Source organism: Gobio gobio, assembly GCF_949357685.1.
Source record: "Gobio gobio genome assembly, chromosome: 15".
Lineage (NCBI taxonomy): Eukaryota > Metazoa > Chordata > Actinopteri > Cypriniformes > Gobionidae > Gobio > Gobio gobio.
In genome coordinates this window covers 40,623,180-40,636,272 of record NC_137108.1, presented here as the reverse complement: position 1 = coordinate 40,636,272, position 13,093 = coordinate 40,623,180, and the positions used below count along the sequence as shown (strand labels likewise).

At 36.4% G+C, this 13,093-nt stretch overlaps 1 protein-coding gene across 5 annotated transcripts in view; it reads left to right on the top strand.

The window, feature by feature from the left end:
* Positions 1 to 7,652: 7,652 nt before the first annotated feature.
* Positions 7,653 to 13,093, top strand: part of cspg5a (chondroitin sulfate proteoglycan 5a) — a gene marked incomplete at its 3' end in the record, with an annotated part of 40,764 nt that continues 35,323 nt past the window's right edge. For all 5 annotated transcript variants that reach the window (XM_079836132.1, XM_079836133.1, XM_079836134.1 and 2 more), the window contains exon 1: positions 7,653 to 8,159. In XM_079836132.1, coding sequence (XP_079692258.1) covers positions 8,063 to 8,159 — 97 coding nt within the window. In that variant the 5' untranslated portion in view covers positions 7,653 to 8,062. The remainder of the gene's footprint in view (positions 8,160 to 13,093) is intronic.

The following is a 13,093-nucleotide window of genomic DNA, read 5'->3' as shown; positions in this document are numbered from 1 at the left end:
ATCACCAAAACAAACACGCCCCTATTTTGATTGCTCCGCCCCACACATATGTAACCCAGGCAACGACTATGGCGGAATCTGCTGTGCTATGGTATGATGCCATCAATAAGTGAAAGCAATGTGTGTTACTATGGTAATCCAGGTCGAATGTTCAGTGAAAAAGTCATCCCTTAGTTACATCCCAAAAACACGAGCACGACAGATCAACTAACGAATATATAACAAATATGAAAAGATTAGAGGGTTATATCGAATTCTGTGAAACAAGACAACAAACCAATTGTTGTCAAACAAGACAAAACCAATGTTACTCGCCTATCAAGAATAAATAAAGCAACCTCGGTGTCCGATTGCAGGCCTTCGCTCCTTGAGTTCTCTCCAGCGCTGGAAAGCTGATACTTCTTGCCTGATCGTAAGCCTTCTTTTGTTCCTTAGACATTTTCCACGTGTTTTTTTATCTGCCATCTCTCTCTTTTTGTTGTCGCTCGGCTAATGTCCGTCATCATTAGTAGACACGCCCCTTACTGCTGATTGGCTACAAGTTTGTTTTGGTCCACGGCCCGAGACACTTTTATTAAGCATTTTTGAAATAACACTTACCCCACCTTTAACAAACACTGTTTAAGACGTCATTCCATACTGAGTCTATACTCAGCGTGTATTTACATACTCACAGTTTATAGACTCAAACTGTACGGGGTCACACACAGTGTGTGTATCACATACAATTTGATAACTGTAGTGTATATCTGACATTATCAGTTACATTATCCGTTATAATCTGTCAGAACTAGATACAATGTCTACAGAGAGGTGTGTCTTGAGTTCTATTGAGGTGACAGTTGCTGGGTACCAGATGAGGAAGATTTGCAGGTGGAGTTAGAGATCATCAATGCCATCTACGACCTTCTCGGTTGCTCTACATCGGCCCAGATAACTGAACTGGAGGTTGATACGCTTGATGGCATGTCAGTCACTGCGGTTTAGAGGGGGGCGATGTGCAGGTTGAGGTTGATATGAACGACTCAACCTGTGAAGCCTGTAAAGCGAGAGATGAGCAGCTGGAGACTGACGTCAAAGATGTCATCTCAGAGGCCAGAAGTGGCAGGGAGCAGCAGTGGGGTCGATCCTGAAACCCCTGAGAACAGCCCGACAGGTGAATGTTCAACATGCACCACTGCCAAATTTTCAGTATATTGTAATCATTAAGATCACAGACAGAGAGGGAGACACACACCCATTTACAGTTGTTCAAAAGTAATCTGATCGAATTTCGGCTATCGGATTGGATCAAATCTTGAAAATGGGGTGTTCAAAAGGAAAAAGAATTCTGAGATCAGATTAGATCACAAAATCTGGACCAAAACATCAGTTTGTGTTGTTCAAAATGTTTTTGTCAGATTGGGATACCTTTGATCCAAAAAAAATTTGGGGATAATACTGATCCCAGCAGAAGGGACATAAGAAGTAAGGTCCTACTATGAACCTTTTTGTGGTAAAAAAGGTACAAATGTGTCCTTTTAAGGGTACTGCCCCAGCGACAAGCTGTTGTACCCCTAAAGGTACAATTTTGACACCCTTTTTCTCTATGTGTAGACACTGCCTATAAAGCCTTTCGGTAGCCTACAGTAAAAGTAAAAAAGAAGGACGTTAGGACGATTCTAAGGGCCCACGCACTTTTAGGGCCCACAGAGATGTTTTTTTATATATATATATTTTATTTTATATATATTTTTTATATATATATATTTTATATATATTTATATATATTTTTTATATATATCATCATCATTTCGGACATAAGGCTTCAATGAGCACTCTCCATGACAGGTTCATAAATATATATATATATATATATATATATATATATATATATATATATATATATATATATATATATATATATATATATATATATATATATATATATATATATATATATATATATATATATATATATATATATATATATATATATATATATATAATATATATATATATATATACACACACACATACACAGACACAAACAAATATAATAATTTATTATACACTAATATTATGTATGTATGTGTGTATATACAGTATATATATACACAGAGTCATATATAATATATAAATCAAATAATATAGGCTATACACACATATTATGAAAACAAAGACTTTTGTTAGATGCGATTTAATTGCGATTAATCGAATTGACAGTAATTATTATGTATATATAAATACACACTCATTCATGGTTATATATAAGAAATATTTGCATGTATATACTGTATATATATTTATATAATTTATATTATATATAAATATTTTATATATAAATATAACACATTTTTCTTAATTATATACACAAGTGTGTAATGAATAATAAGTGAATAATAATTATACACAGTACACACACATACAGTATTATGTGAACACTTACTTTTATTTTGGATGCGATTAATCGATTTGACAGCACTTGTTGTAAATGTGAACTCAGTATTTTGGATCTATCAGTTCTTTGGAGATAACTACTTGGGGAAACTGTTTTTGTTATTTTTGGGATTTAATATGTTCCATTTCTTGTTCCTTTTTAATTAAACCAATGGAGCTAACGCTATCAAAACAACACTCATGCTGAAGAGATGAAAAGATTATGATGGATCTTTAACCTAAATATTTTTTCTTGACTGCCCATATTGGTATTGTGACATTATTATTTTTGTAGGTAATCTGCTTGGGCTTTACACATTTGGAATTAATACAACTTGTTTTGTTAACTGCTTATCCATCTGTTGAAATTTTGGATCATCAGTAACAAATGTTACAAATACAGAATAATCCTAAATAAATATGTACACCAACATTAACATTTTCGCAAAACTATATGTAAAGCAAAATAGCATTTGAATGCAGTTTAACAGGAACATCTCATAGTGCACTGCCCTTAACCGCAGATGGATAATCACTATTATTCATTTTTAATAGGCATTCCCACTGTGACTCTATTTTTAAACCTAACCATATTAATAATACTCATTTCTCATGAGTGCATTAAAAGAAACCTATACTGCATTCATTACCAGATAAATGTGTATGTTCAGCAGGGAAAACACTTGCAGTTTTACAACCATCTCTCAGGCAAGTGTCTTGCTTTACTATGTTTGTTCAAAAGTGTGGGATCCTTTTTTGTTTAAGAAATTAACTTTTAAGACTGCATTAAATGGATCAAAAAGACAGTATAGACATTTTATAATACAAAAGCCTTCACTGTAAAAAAAAGAAAAGAAAAGTTGACATAAAATTGTATTTGAAGCCGTTTCTGTATTTGGTTGCGTTGTGAGTATTTTCAGTACATTTCTGTATTTGGTTGCATCATGTTTCTGTATTTGGTTGTGTTGTGAGTATGTGCAGTGCATTTCTGTATTTGGTTGCATCATGTTTCTGTATTTGGTTGTGTTGTGAGTATGTGCAGTGCATTTCTGTATTTGGTTGCATCATGTTTCTGTATTTGGTTGTGTTGTGAGTATGTGCAGTGCATTTCTGTATTTGGTTGTGTTTTGAGTATTTGCAGCGTGTTCTGTATTTGGTTGCGTTGTGAGTATTTTCAGTACATTTCTGTATTTGGTTGCATCATGTTTCTGTATTTGGTTGTGTTGTGAGTATGTGCAGTGCATTTCTGTATTTGGTTGTGTTTTGAGTATTTGCAGCGTGTTTCTGTATTTGGTTGCGTTGTGAGTATTTACAGTGCGTTTCTGTATTTGGTTGCGTTGTGAGTATTTACAGTGCGTTTCTGTATTTGGTTACGTTGTGAGTATTTTCAGCACATTTCTGTATTTGGTTGCGTTGTATTTGCAGCACCTTTCTGTATTTGTAGTGCGTTTGTGAGTATTTGCAGGCGTTTCTGTATTTGCTTGTGTTGTGAGTATTTGCAGTGTGTTTCTGTATTTGGTTGTGTTGTGAGTATTTGCAGTGCGTTTCTGTATTTGGTTGCATTGTGAGTATTTGCAGGCGTTTCTGTATTTGGTTGCATTGTGAGTATTTGCAGGCGTTTCTGTATTTGGTTGCATTGTGAGTATTTGCAGGCGTTTCTGTATTTGGTTGTGTTGTGAGTATTTGCAGTGCGTTTCTGTATTTGGTTGCATTGTTAGTATTTGCAGGCGTTTCTGTATTTGGTTGCATTGTGAGTATTTGCAGGCGTTTCTGTATTTGGTTGCATTGTGAGTATTTGCAGGCGTTTCTGTATTTGGTTGCATTGTGAGTATTTGCTGGCGTTTCTGTATTTGGTTGCGTTGTATTTGCAGTGTGTTTCTGTATTGGTTGTGTTGTATTTGCAGTGTGTTTCTGTATTGGTTGTGTTGTATTTGCAGTGTGTTTCTGTATTTGGTTGCATTGTGAGTATTTGAAGGCGTTTCTGTATTTGCTTGTGTTGTGAGTATTTGCAGTGCGTTTCTGTATTTGGTTGCATTGTGAGTATTTGCAGGCATTTCTGTATTTGGTTGCATTGTATTTTAGCACGTTTCAGTATTTGGTTGTGTTGTGAGTATTTGCAGTGTGTTTTTGTATTTGCTTGTGTTGTGAGTATTTGCAGGCATTTCTGTATATGGTTGCATTGTATTTGCAGCACGTTTCAGTATTTGGTTGTGTTGTGAGTATTTGCAGTGTGTTTCTGTATTTGGTTGCATTGCAGTGCGTTGAGCTCTCTTGGGCACAGTGGATAACAAATACTGTATTTAACTATGTTAGAAATGTTCCAGTTAAACACTGCTGACAGAAAGTGAAAAGTAGATAATTACATTTTAAAGCATCCGGGTGAAAACAAACCTGGAAGATGTAAAGATTTGGGGAGAAAAACTAGAGATTCTTTGTGCATTCCGTGTGAAATATTAAAGGGATATATCGTAATTTAAATTGGGAGGGCAGACATCAAATGCACTGTTTTTTTTTGTTGTTTCATATTGTTACAGCAGAATACAAAGAAAAAAGAAAAGAATCAAGAGAAAAAGAATCCAGCGACTGAAAAGAGCTCTTGCCATTGTTATACCGTGTCACATTTAAATACTTCTGACGTCTAAAAATAAAACATGAAAGGAATTTCATGTCAATTCAGTCGAACTATCTGATAAGAATTATCACATCCTTATTATTTGAAATTATTTATTTCAGTCTTTTTAAATAAAAATTCTCCAAACCGGAAGTGCGTCTCATAATTCAAAACGCAGTAGGCTCATCAGGAAAAAAAGTGGATAAACAGAGCCACTATTTACTGCTTTATGGAAAAGAGTAACCAGGACACCTTTTTTGTTTCACAGAAGAAAGTGATATCGGTTTGGAATAACATGAGACATGATCCCTTTATGCATATAAGTTATCAAAAGCATTTTAAGATCTGAAGCATAAATTCAGTCAAGTGCATACAAACCTTTGACTAGTACTGTCAAACAGTGTTTCTCCCAGCACCTATAAGGGAAATGTATATTTGTATTATTGTAAGAGTGCTGGTTGGAGACCACAGTACACCAGCTCTTCGCTTCCATGGTCCCTTTGAAGCTGAGCCTGTTGGCACTTAACCCAAATCTTGCACACGGAGAGCAGTGTGGGAACCAGTAGGGGGGGAGAAGGAGGCATAGAGACCGGGTTAATGAGTCTGTGGGAGAATATCACTTCTATGGGATATTTTTTATGGACTATCAGTTAAGATTGGTTTAAGAATAATTTATTATATAATGCAGTGTTTTTGTGTGTATGTGTATATTCATGTGGGTTTTTTTTGTCGACGTTTCTATATTACTGTTGCAAATACTCACTACATTAATGCTGTACCAATATAACTGTTCAGTGACCAGAGGAATATAATATATCCTATTTGAAATATTTATGTAGTAATATAGTATGACCCCTGCAGGGTCAGGAAATGCAAAAAGAAAGAAAAAGCCACCCAGTGAAACTTTCCATTGATTTTAAAGCCTTTTCCTTAATGAATGGTGTTTTTGCTATACAAGTGCTAAACAATTGCTATCTTCAACTGTTGCCTGATGAAACGAATTGCTTACATGTATGTTTTAATACAGTGGGAAGAAACTTAAGAGATTTTTTCATTAAGAAAAACTTTCTGAGGATTTTTTTCTCTATACCTCAGCTTCATCAAACTTGTGATAGCTGAATAGGTTCAGATGAAATTTACATTGTAAAAGGAGGGGCATTATGGTTCATTTGTCCCATTATTAAAGGACAGTCATCCGATTTATCAATTCTTGATGATGCAGTGAATTCTGTGTTCTTCCCTTTTTGCTGATAGCTTTATTAGTTATTTTGCCCATGAGTGAAATTTCAACCTTGGACTTGGGGTGATTGGGACACTTTTTGGCGTTGAGATGACTTGGAAAAAGTGTCCCAATCACCCTGAATTCACCCTAGTGAACGCTTTTAACACACACACACATAGAGCACAAACCCAAGGCATTGGTGAAACGCCTGTTGCTGGTCCCTTGTGTTTATCAATGGTGCTGTGTGGAAGAATGCTGCCGACCCCCACTGACACCTCCACCCCTCATGCATTCATCACCACAGCCGGAGGAGTGTATCTCATGCCTCCCGCCCCTCCTCTTCCTTATTGTCCTATTCTGCTCTCCTTAAACCATCAACCCGTAAACAATCTGGACCATATCACAGCCCTCGATAACACATGCATCTCCTCTGCCCTCTTGTCCACTATTAATAGATTCAAATTCATTATTCAAATCTGCATGTTTCTGCATGTAAAGGGCCCCCATGTCTGAAGCATTGCTTGCTTAATTGGTAATTTCTGTGGTAACCATTTAGATATTCGTATTTTAGGCAAGATAAAATAAGATGCCACCTTAAAATATATTAAGAGCATAGGCGTGTATATTTATTTGTTTATTTAAACAGTTTTTTTGTTGGCCTAGTCATACTCAAACATTTGCATAATATAAAAAAGATTATTATTTATGTAATTTACAAAATGTACAATTAAATGTTCTTCTTATAACATATATGCTAATATTTGAATAAGAAAAACTAAGCCACACGCAGTAAAATCCACATTGGTTAAAGCTATTTGTTTATTTACTCAGTTAAATAATAATAATTACTATTATTAATATATTATTATATGTAATTTACAAAATAAACAATTATATATACATATTCAACAATGTACAATTTTATTTTCTTCTTTCATATTAACATATATGTTAATATTTGAAAATTAAAAACGAAGCCACAAGCAGTAAAAATTATATTTATTTATTAATTAATTTGTTTATTTATTTATTTATGTAATGTTGCCTTTGGCAAATGGCTTAGTCTTTCATATTTAAAAAAAAGTTAATTAATAATAATAATAAAATAATAATTAATATATGATTGTTATATGTAATTTACAAAAGTATACAAAATAAACTATTATATATACATATTCAACATATGTGCGAATATTTGAAAATGAAAGACACAAGCAGCAAAATCAGTTCCAGCCACTGCTCTATAACCATCAGCGGTTCCAACTATCCAAGATAAAAGCCCATTGGATGAGCAAAGGAAAAATCCGAGCTTGTACAATGGAGGGCTGTTTTTGTGTCTGTCAGTAGTTGAACATTATTGAAAGGAGTAAGAACTTGGGGAGGGGTTGGGGAGAAGAGGGGGTGGGGAGACAGTGGGAGCCGAAATCATTTTCCCTCTCATACTGTGAGAACGCGTAGAATCGCATCTCTCCAAGTGGACGCGCGTCGGTTTGGTTTCCGGAACCGATTGATTCGGTCAGCGTCCGTTCGTCCGTCCGTCCGGTTCTCAGCAAGATCACCGACTTGCATTTGCTCTGTGGCAATGGGACCATAAAGGAACAAATTCCATCGCATTGAGAAAAAATAGAAGTAAACAAATACGACCAGAGAAGACACCTCACAAAAGAAGTGGACATGGAGAAGCGCAGAGGAGATACGATATAACAGATCGGACAAAACACATCTAGGATTTACTTCTCGAATTGAACATTTTTGGTTTCCAGGAGACTATAGAATTTTTATTCCGCTAGATATCTTAGTTACACGCAAGCATGAACCGAAAAGAGATGAGGCTGTGTCCGAGATGCTGGAGCGTGCCGATGCTCTCTGTCCTCCTGGTTGTCTTCTTGACACCGCTGTTTGCACATGGTAAGATTTTTTCACATGCACATTAAATCAGCTGATAGTTAAAACTCAGTAGCCTTCAAACACGAGGTGGCATGACAGAACATCACAAAATGAGAATGTCGGTCAGTAGTGCAGCCGCTGCTGGGTTTTGCAGCGCGTAAATCATGACTGCGCGCCGGCTGCTGCTGATGTGCCTGGACCAGCGCCGTGGAAATGTAGGTTAAATGTCGAACTGGGATATTTGGGGATTCGTCCAAAGTGCACATCATTAATTAACCCACATTAAACCACAGAAAACATCTGCGAGCAATTTGCAACCCATTTTTTATCTTAAATATTTGCTCATTATGCGCAAATGTCTTTTTCCTCCTGGCCATTTTATGCAGTAGTATTCGTTGTAGTAGTAGTAGTGTAGAGCTGTGATTACTCCACAGAGCAGCTGTTGTCACTATGGCAATGATGGAGGCGCACAAAGGCAGGATTAGAGCACCAAATAATTTATGCTCGGACATTCGCGCGCAGCAAATCACACTATTTATCCGTGTAGTTTGATTTTACGCACAGAACAAGAATGTCTTTGTAGTTGTAATGGTCAGTCACTTGGGTTATTTAAGAGATGTGTCGTTCAGCCAGGGAAGGATGGAGGACCAGCCCAATGGGAGCATGTTCGACCAGTGGTGTGTTTCAAATTCCGATAGATCCCAGAGCATTAGGCATGATCTCATTGACGCGCTCTGTGTTTGTAAAAAAAAAGCCGGTCTTTTTATGAAATATTATAAAGTCTATTGTATAATTCTGCAATGGTGGCTAGAAGGTCCATTGTCCATCTAGTCAGATGCTCAGTTTCTGCATTTTGTCACCCAGCAACAGGACAGGGAAAATCTGATGTTCTTGAATCTGCTAATAGACATATGAATATTGATGAGCTGTATCTATAGTAGCTATGTGTTCTTTTTTTATATCAAATTTTACTTGATGATTCCCCAAACTGCACTTGATCAGCAGAACACCTTTGTTAAAGCTGTGTGATGGCGGTTAGTGTGGTCAGGTAAAAATGATGTCACCGGCGGCCATGCCCTTTGTTAGCTTCATGCATGTACCGGCTTTTGATTTTTAGTTCATTCACTTCATCTCTTCATTTGAACAAGGAATTGTTTGAGATTAAAAAAAAAAGCATTTGAGTAGAAGAGGAGTGCCATTGGCCATCATAGACAGCCTTTTCCAATCCATTAGGTCCTTATTGGTGCGGTGAAACCTTTCAGGCAAATTTTATTTGTGCCACTAACTGATTTAAAAATATATTCACTTTCAGTATTTGCTGAATCGCCTTTTTATTGTCACAAGAGCCCAATGGACACACTCGCTTGTGCTGAGAGATTCAGCTGCTGCTAGGGAAAAAAAGGTGTTGCCCGCCTCATCTTGTCTTGATTTTAACACGATTCTAATAAGATTTTTTCATACATTGACACGTGCATGATTAATAGCAGTTTTATCTATATGTACGTGTGCCACCTGTTACTGTGCATCAGTCCAAAGCCATGAACGCTTAAAGCAGGATTCTGATCTCAATTCCCTTAATTGAGGAGGATATGGAGATACTCTGATATCCTCGGACACTAGCCCTTGCTCAAATTGAGGTAATGCTGTATGCATCATATTCATCAATCCCTACAAATGGAATCCACTACTGAATGTAGGCTACTATATTCCCAAATGAGCCGAGGCATGTAGTTTTAGTCATTTTCAATGCAACATGTCCAATCCTGAGTATTTCAAGGATTGCAGTTCTTTGTTCCAGGGATATGATGTCATGTGCACAGCTACCTGATAAAAATGAAGGTTCTTTATTGGCATTGATGGTTCCATAAGGAACTTTTAACATCCGTGGAACCTTTCAAGGTTCTTTATAATTAAAATGATCTTCACACTAAGAAAAATTTTCCTTTTGAGAACGGTTCACTGAAAGGTTGAAAATGGTTCTTCTATGGCACTATGAAACAAAACAAAAAAACCTTTTGGAACCTTTATTTTAGTGTATTAGAGTGTATTAAGTCTCGTCGTGACATAAATAGGGCATTTTTGTCCTTAATTTATGATTGTTGTGTGGATACATTTGTGCATACGGATTTGTAGGCAAAAGGGCTGTGTCTTTTCTGCTGGATCTGTTGCAATGTTCCCGAAAACAACAGCTCACACGTTTTAGATGGTTTTAGGTGAGGTTAATCAGATTTGCATTCATTCATAATCGTTTGCTGCCAAACAAAGTCAGTGCAGTCTGTTTTCAGAGGAAGGGAAAAATTACATTATTGGTGATCTTGGAATCTTTTGAAGGCATTCATTTACTGGGTCTTCAATGCCTTGATTTTTTAATTTTTTAAATTAGTTAATTTAAAGCAACCAAAAGAAGGGGGTGGTGGATTATAAAGATGTGCTGTGTTAATGTGGGCTGCTGCCATTTTGTGTTTCATCAGAAACCGATTACCCCACCCTTATGTATCTACCATGTGAATTCATACATGTAATGACAACACATAATTAGCTTATTTAATTAGCTTATCAAAGCAGACAAATGGCAGGGAAGATATATCAGCGGTTGTGCAGATGCTAGAAAATTGAGTAGTCTAAAAGACTTAGCACATATTTGTTTTTCTAGGTGTTTTTTTAACTTGAAATTGTGTTGATGTGGACGTATGAATTTGTGATGATGGTTTTTCACACAGCGCATTCGAGCTCCGCCGTTGCATTCGCTCTGCACAGTGAGGGCAAGCTGGTTCCCATGGCAACACATCCCTCCTCCATCCAACCACCTGTTGAGTACAGAAATGGAAAGATTTATGCATTGGGAGGTGGCGAGATGTCCAGTGGCAGCTGTCTGACTATGTTTCAAGGTCAAAAGATCTGGCGGTTAATACCTGCATAATTAGTTAAGGTAAACTATTGGAGGGATGGAATAAAAAAAAAAATCCTATTTTTTTGCACAGGAAACTAAGGCGTTTCACAAAAGCCTATTGAATGGAGGCAGTGTTACATTTTTCCCTCTACATTTTCCACTCTAACTTGCATCCTTTATTTATATTTTAGATATGTACTTAATTCTTTTTAGTCTTTGCAAAGTTCTGGAGGGAGACAGTGATTGAGGTGCTTCATTCTGGGATTGATCATCAGATAATCAAACATTTTTGGCACCAGATCCTGGACGTACTGCTGTTCATGATTAACATGTCTCTCTAGTTACAGACTAATGACACTGATGTCTTTAGTTACAAATTCATTAGCTTGGTCTGCTGTTTTAGGGGCCGTTTACACGACACCGTTTTCAACTGAAAACGGAAATCATTTGATGCGTTTGGCCGTTAATTTAAATGACAACGGCATTTCGGGGGCCTGAAAAGGTGTTTAAAAACGGTCTTAAACGGATTTAAAAGTGCATGTTTTTGAAAACGATATCGTTATCGTCTCCGCAAAACTACAAAAAAGGGAATTTGTGAAAACGGTGATGGCATGCACGTGTATTACATGTTCAGTCTAAAGGGGCGTGGTGTTTCTTTACAGTGATATCGCCAACTACTGGCCTGGCATGAATAATACAGTGTTTTTAATCGTTTTCGCTGATTCGTGTGAACAAGGATCATTTGGACAGCGTTGTCATATGTATGCGAAAACAATTTTTTTTAATACATTGTTGTCGTGTAAACGATACCCTAAGTGTTACATGAATACTTAAATATTATGTTTTCTTTAGTCATCCTTTAAATAATCTTGTAATCTGTGTTTTCAGTACTATTTTATTTTCTAAATCGACATGAAATCAAACTTGACTCTTATACTATATATTCTGTTTTTTGTTTTTTTTTAAAGAAATTAATACTTTTATTCAGGAAGCAATTAAAGGATGATGCAGTGTGCATGAAATTGATCAAAAATCACAGTAATAACATTTATAATGTTACAAAAGTTTTCGATTTTTAAATTAATGCTGCTCTTTTGAACATTCTACGGGAGTAATGATGCTGAAACCACAGGAATAAATGACATTTTTAAATATATTAGCAAAGACAACAGTTATTTATTTTAACTTGTAATAATATTTCACAGTAGCCTATTACTGTTTGATTGCATATTTGATCAAATACATGTAGCCTTGGTGAGCTTTAAAAAACGTATGTCCTTAATACACATTCCCAATCTTATTGTAAACGTTTCATGATATTCCAAAGAAACTTTTTTTTCTTTTAGATTTTAATATTTAAAGGCCCTTTGAAGTGCCTTGAAACGTGCAGTATTATTCAATGTTTTGACATAATTTCCACTGAAACAGGAATACAGGACAAGACATATCGAACAGCTCCTCCCCATTTTTAAAATGGCCAATAGCATTTAGTTTATATCACAGACAGCTCGGCCAGAGCCGTTGAGCTTGGTAAAGCCACAGTTTCCTCCTAATCTCTAACCATTTCTCCTCCTAATCTCCTCCATATCCCTTTAAAATATAGCATTCTGTGTAGTATTCAAATGGATCCAATACGTTTTCTGGTCTTCGCCGACTTGCGCATATGATCCGCTCTGTGCTATTGTGTCTCTGGACCACTGCAGTGATTTGCGTGTCACTAACTTGAAACCAGACTTCATTTGCACAATGGAAAGCATATTTTCACAGTTTGAATCGTTCCCTATCCCCTGCACTATGTGCCATTCACAATGTCGAAAATAGTAAACGTGTGAGCAAGTGATTTTAGCCGCAGTGTCTATTTAGAGTGTACGGGGCGGGATGCTTCAGATTCTAGAGAGGATTTGATTGGATAGAAAATCTGATAAGAAGCTGAAGTGCATCGTGATGTCATCAAAATCAATTATCCATATTGGCAGAAGTGAGAGACTGTGGGTCCTATTTTTAGTTGTCTGAGTGCAGAGTCTGAAGCGCATGGCGCAGGTGCATTTAGGGGCGTGTCTGAATC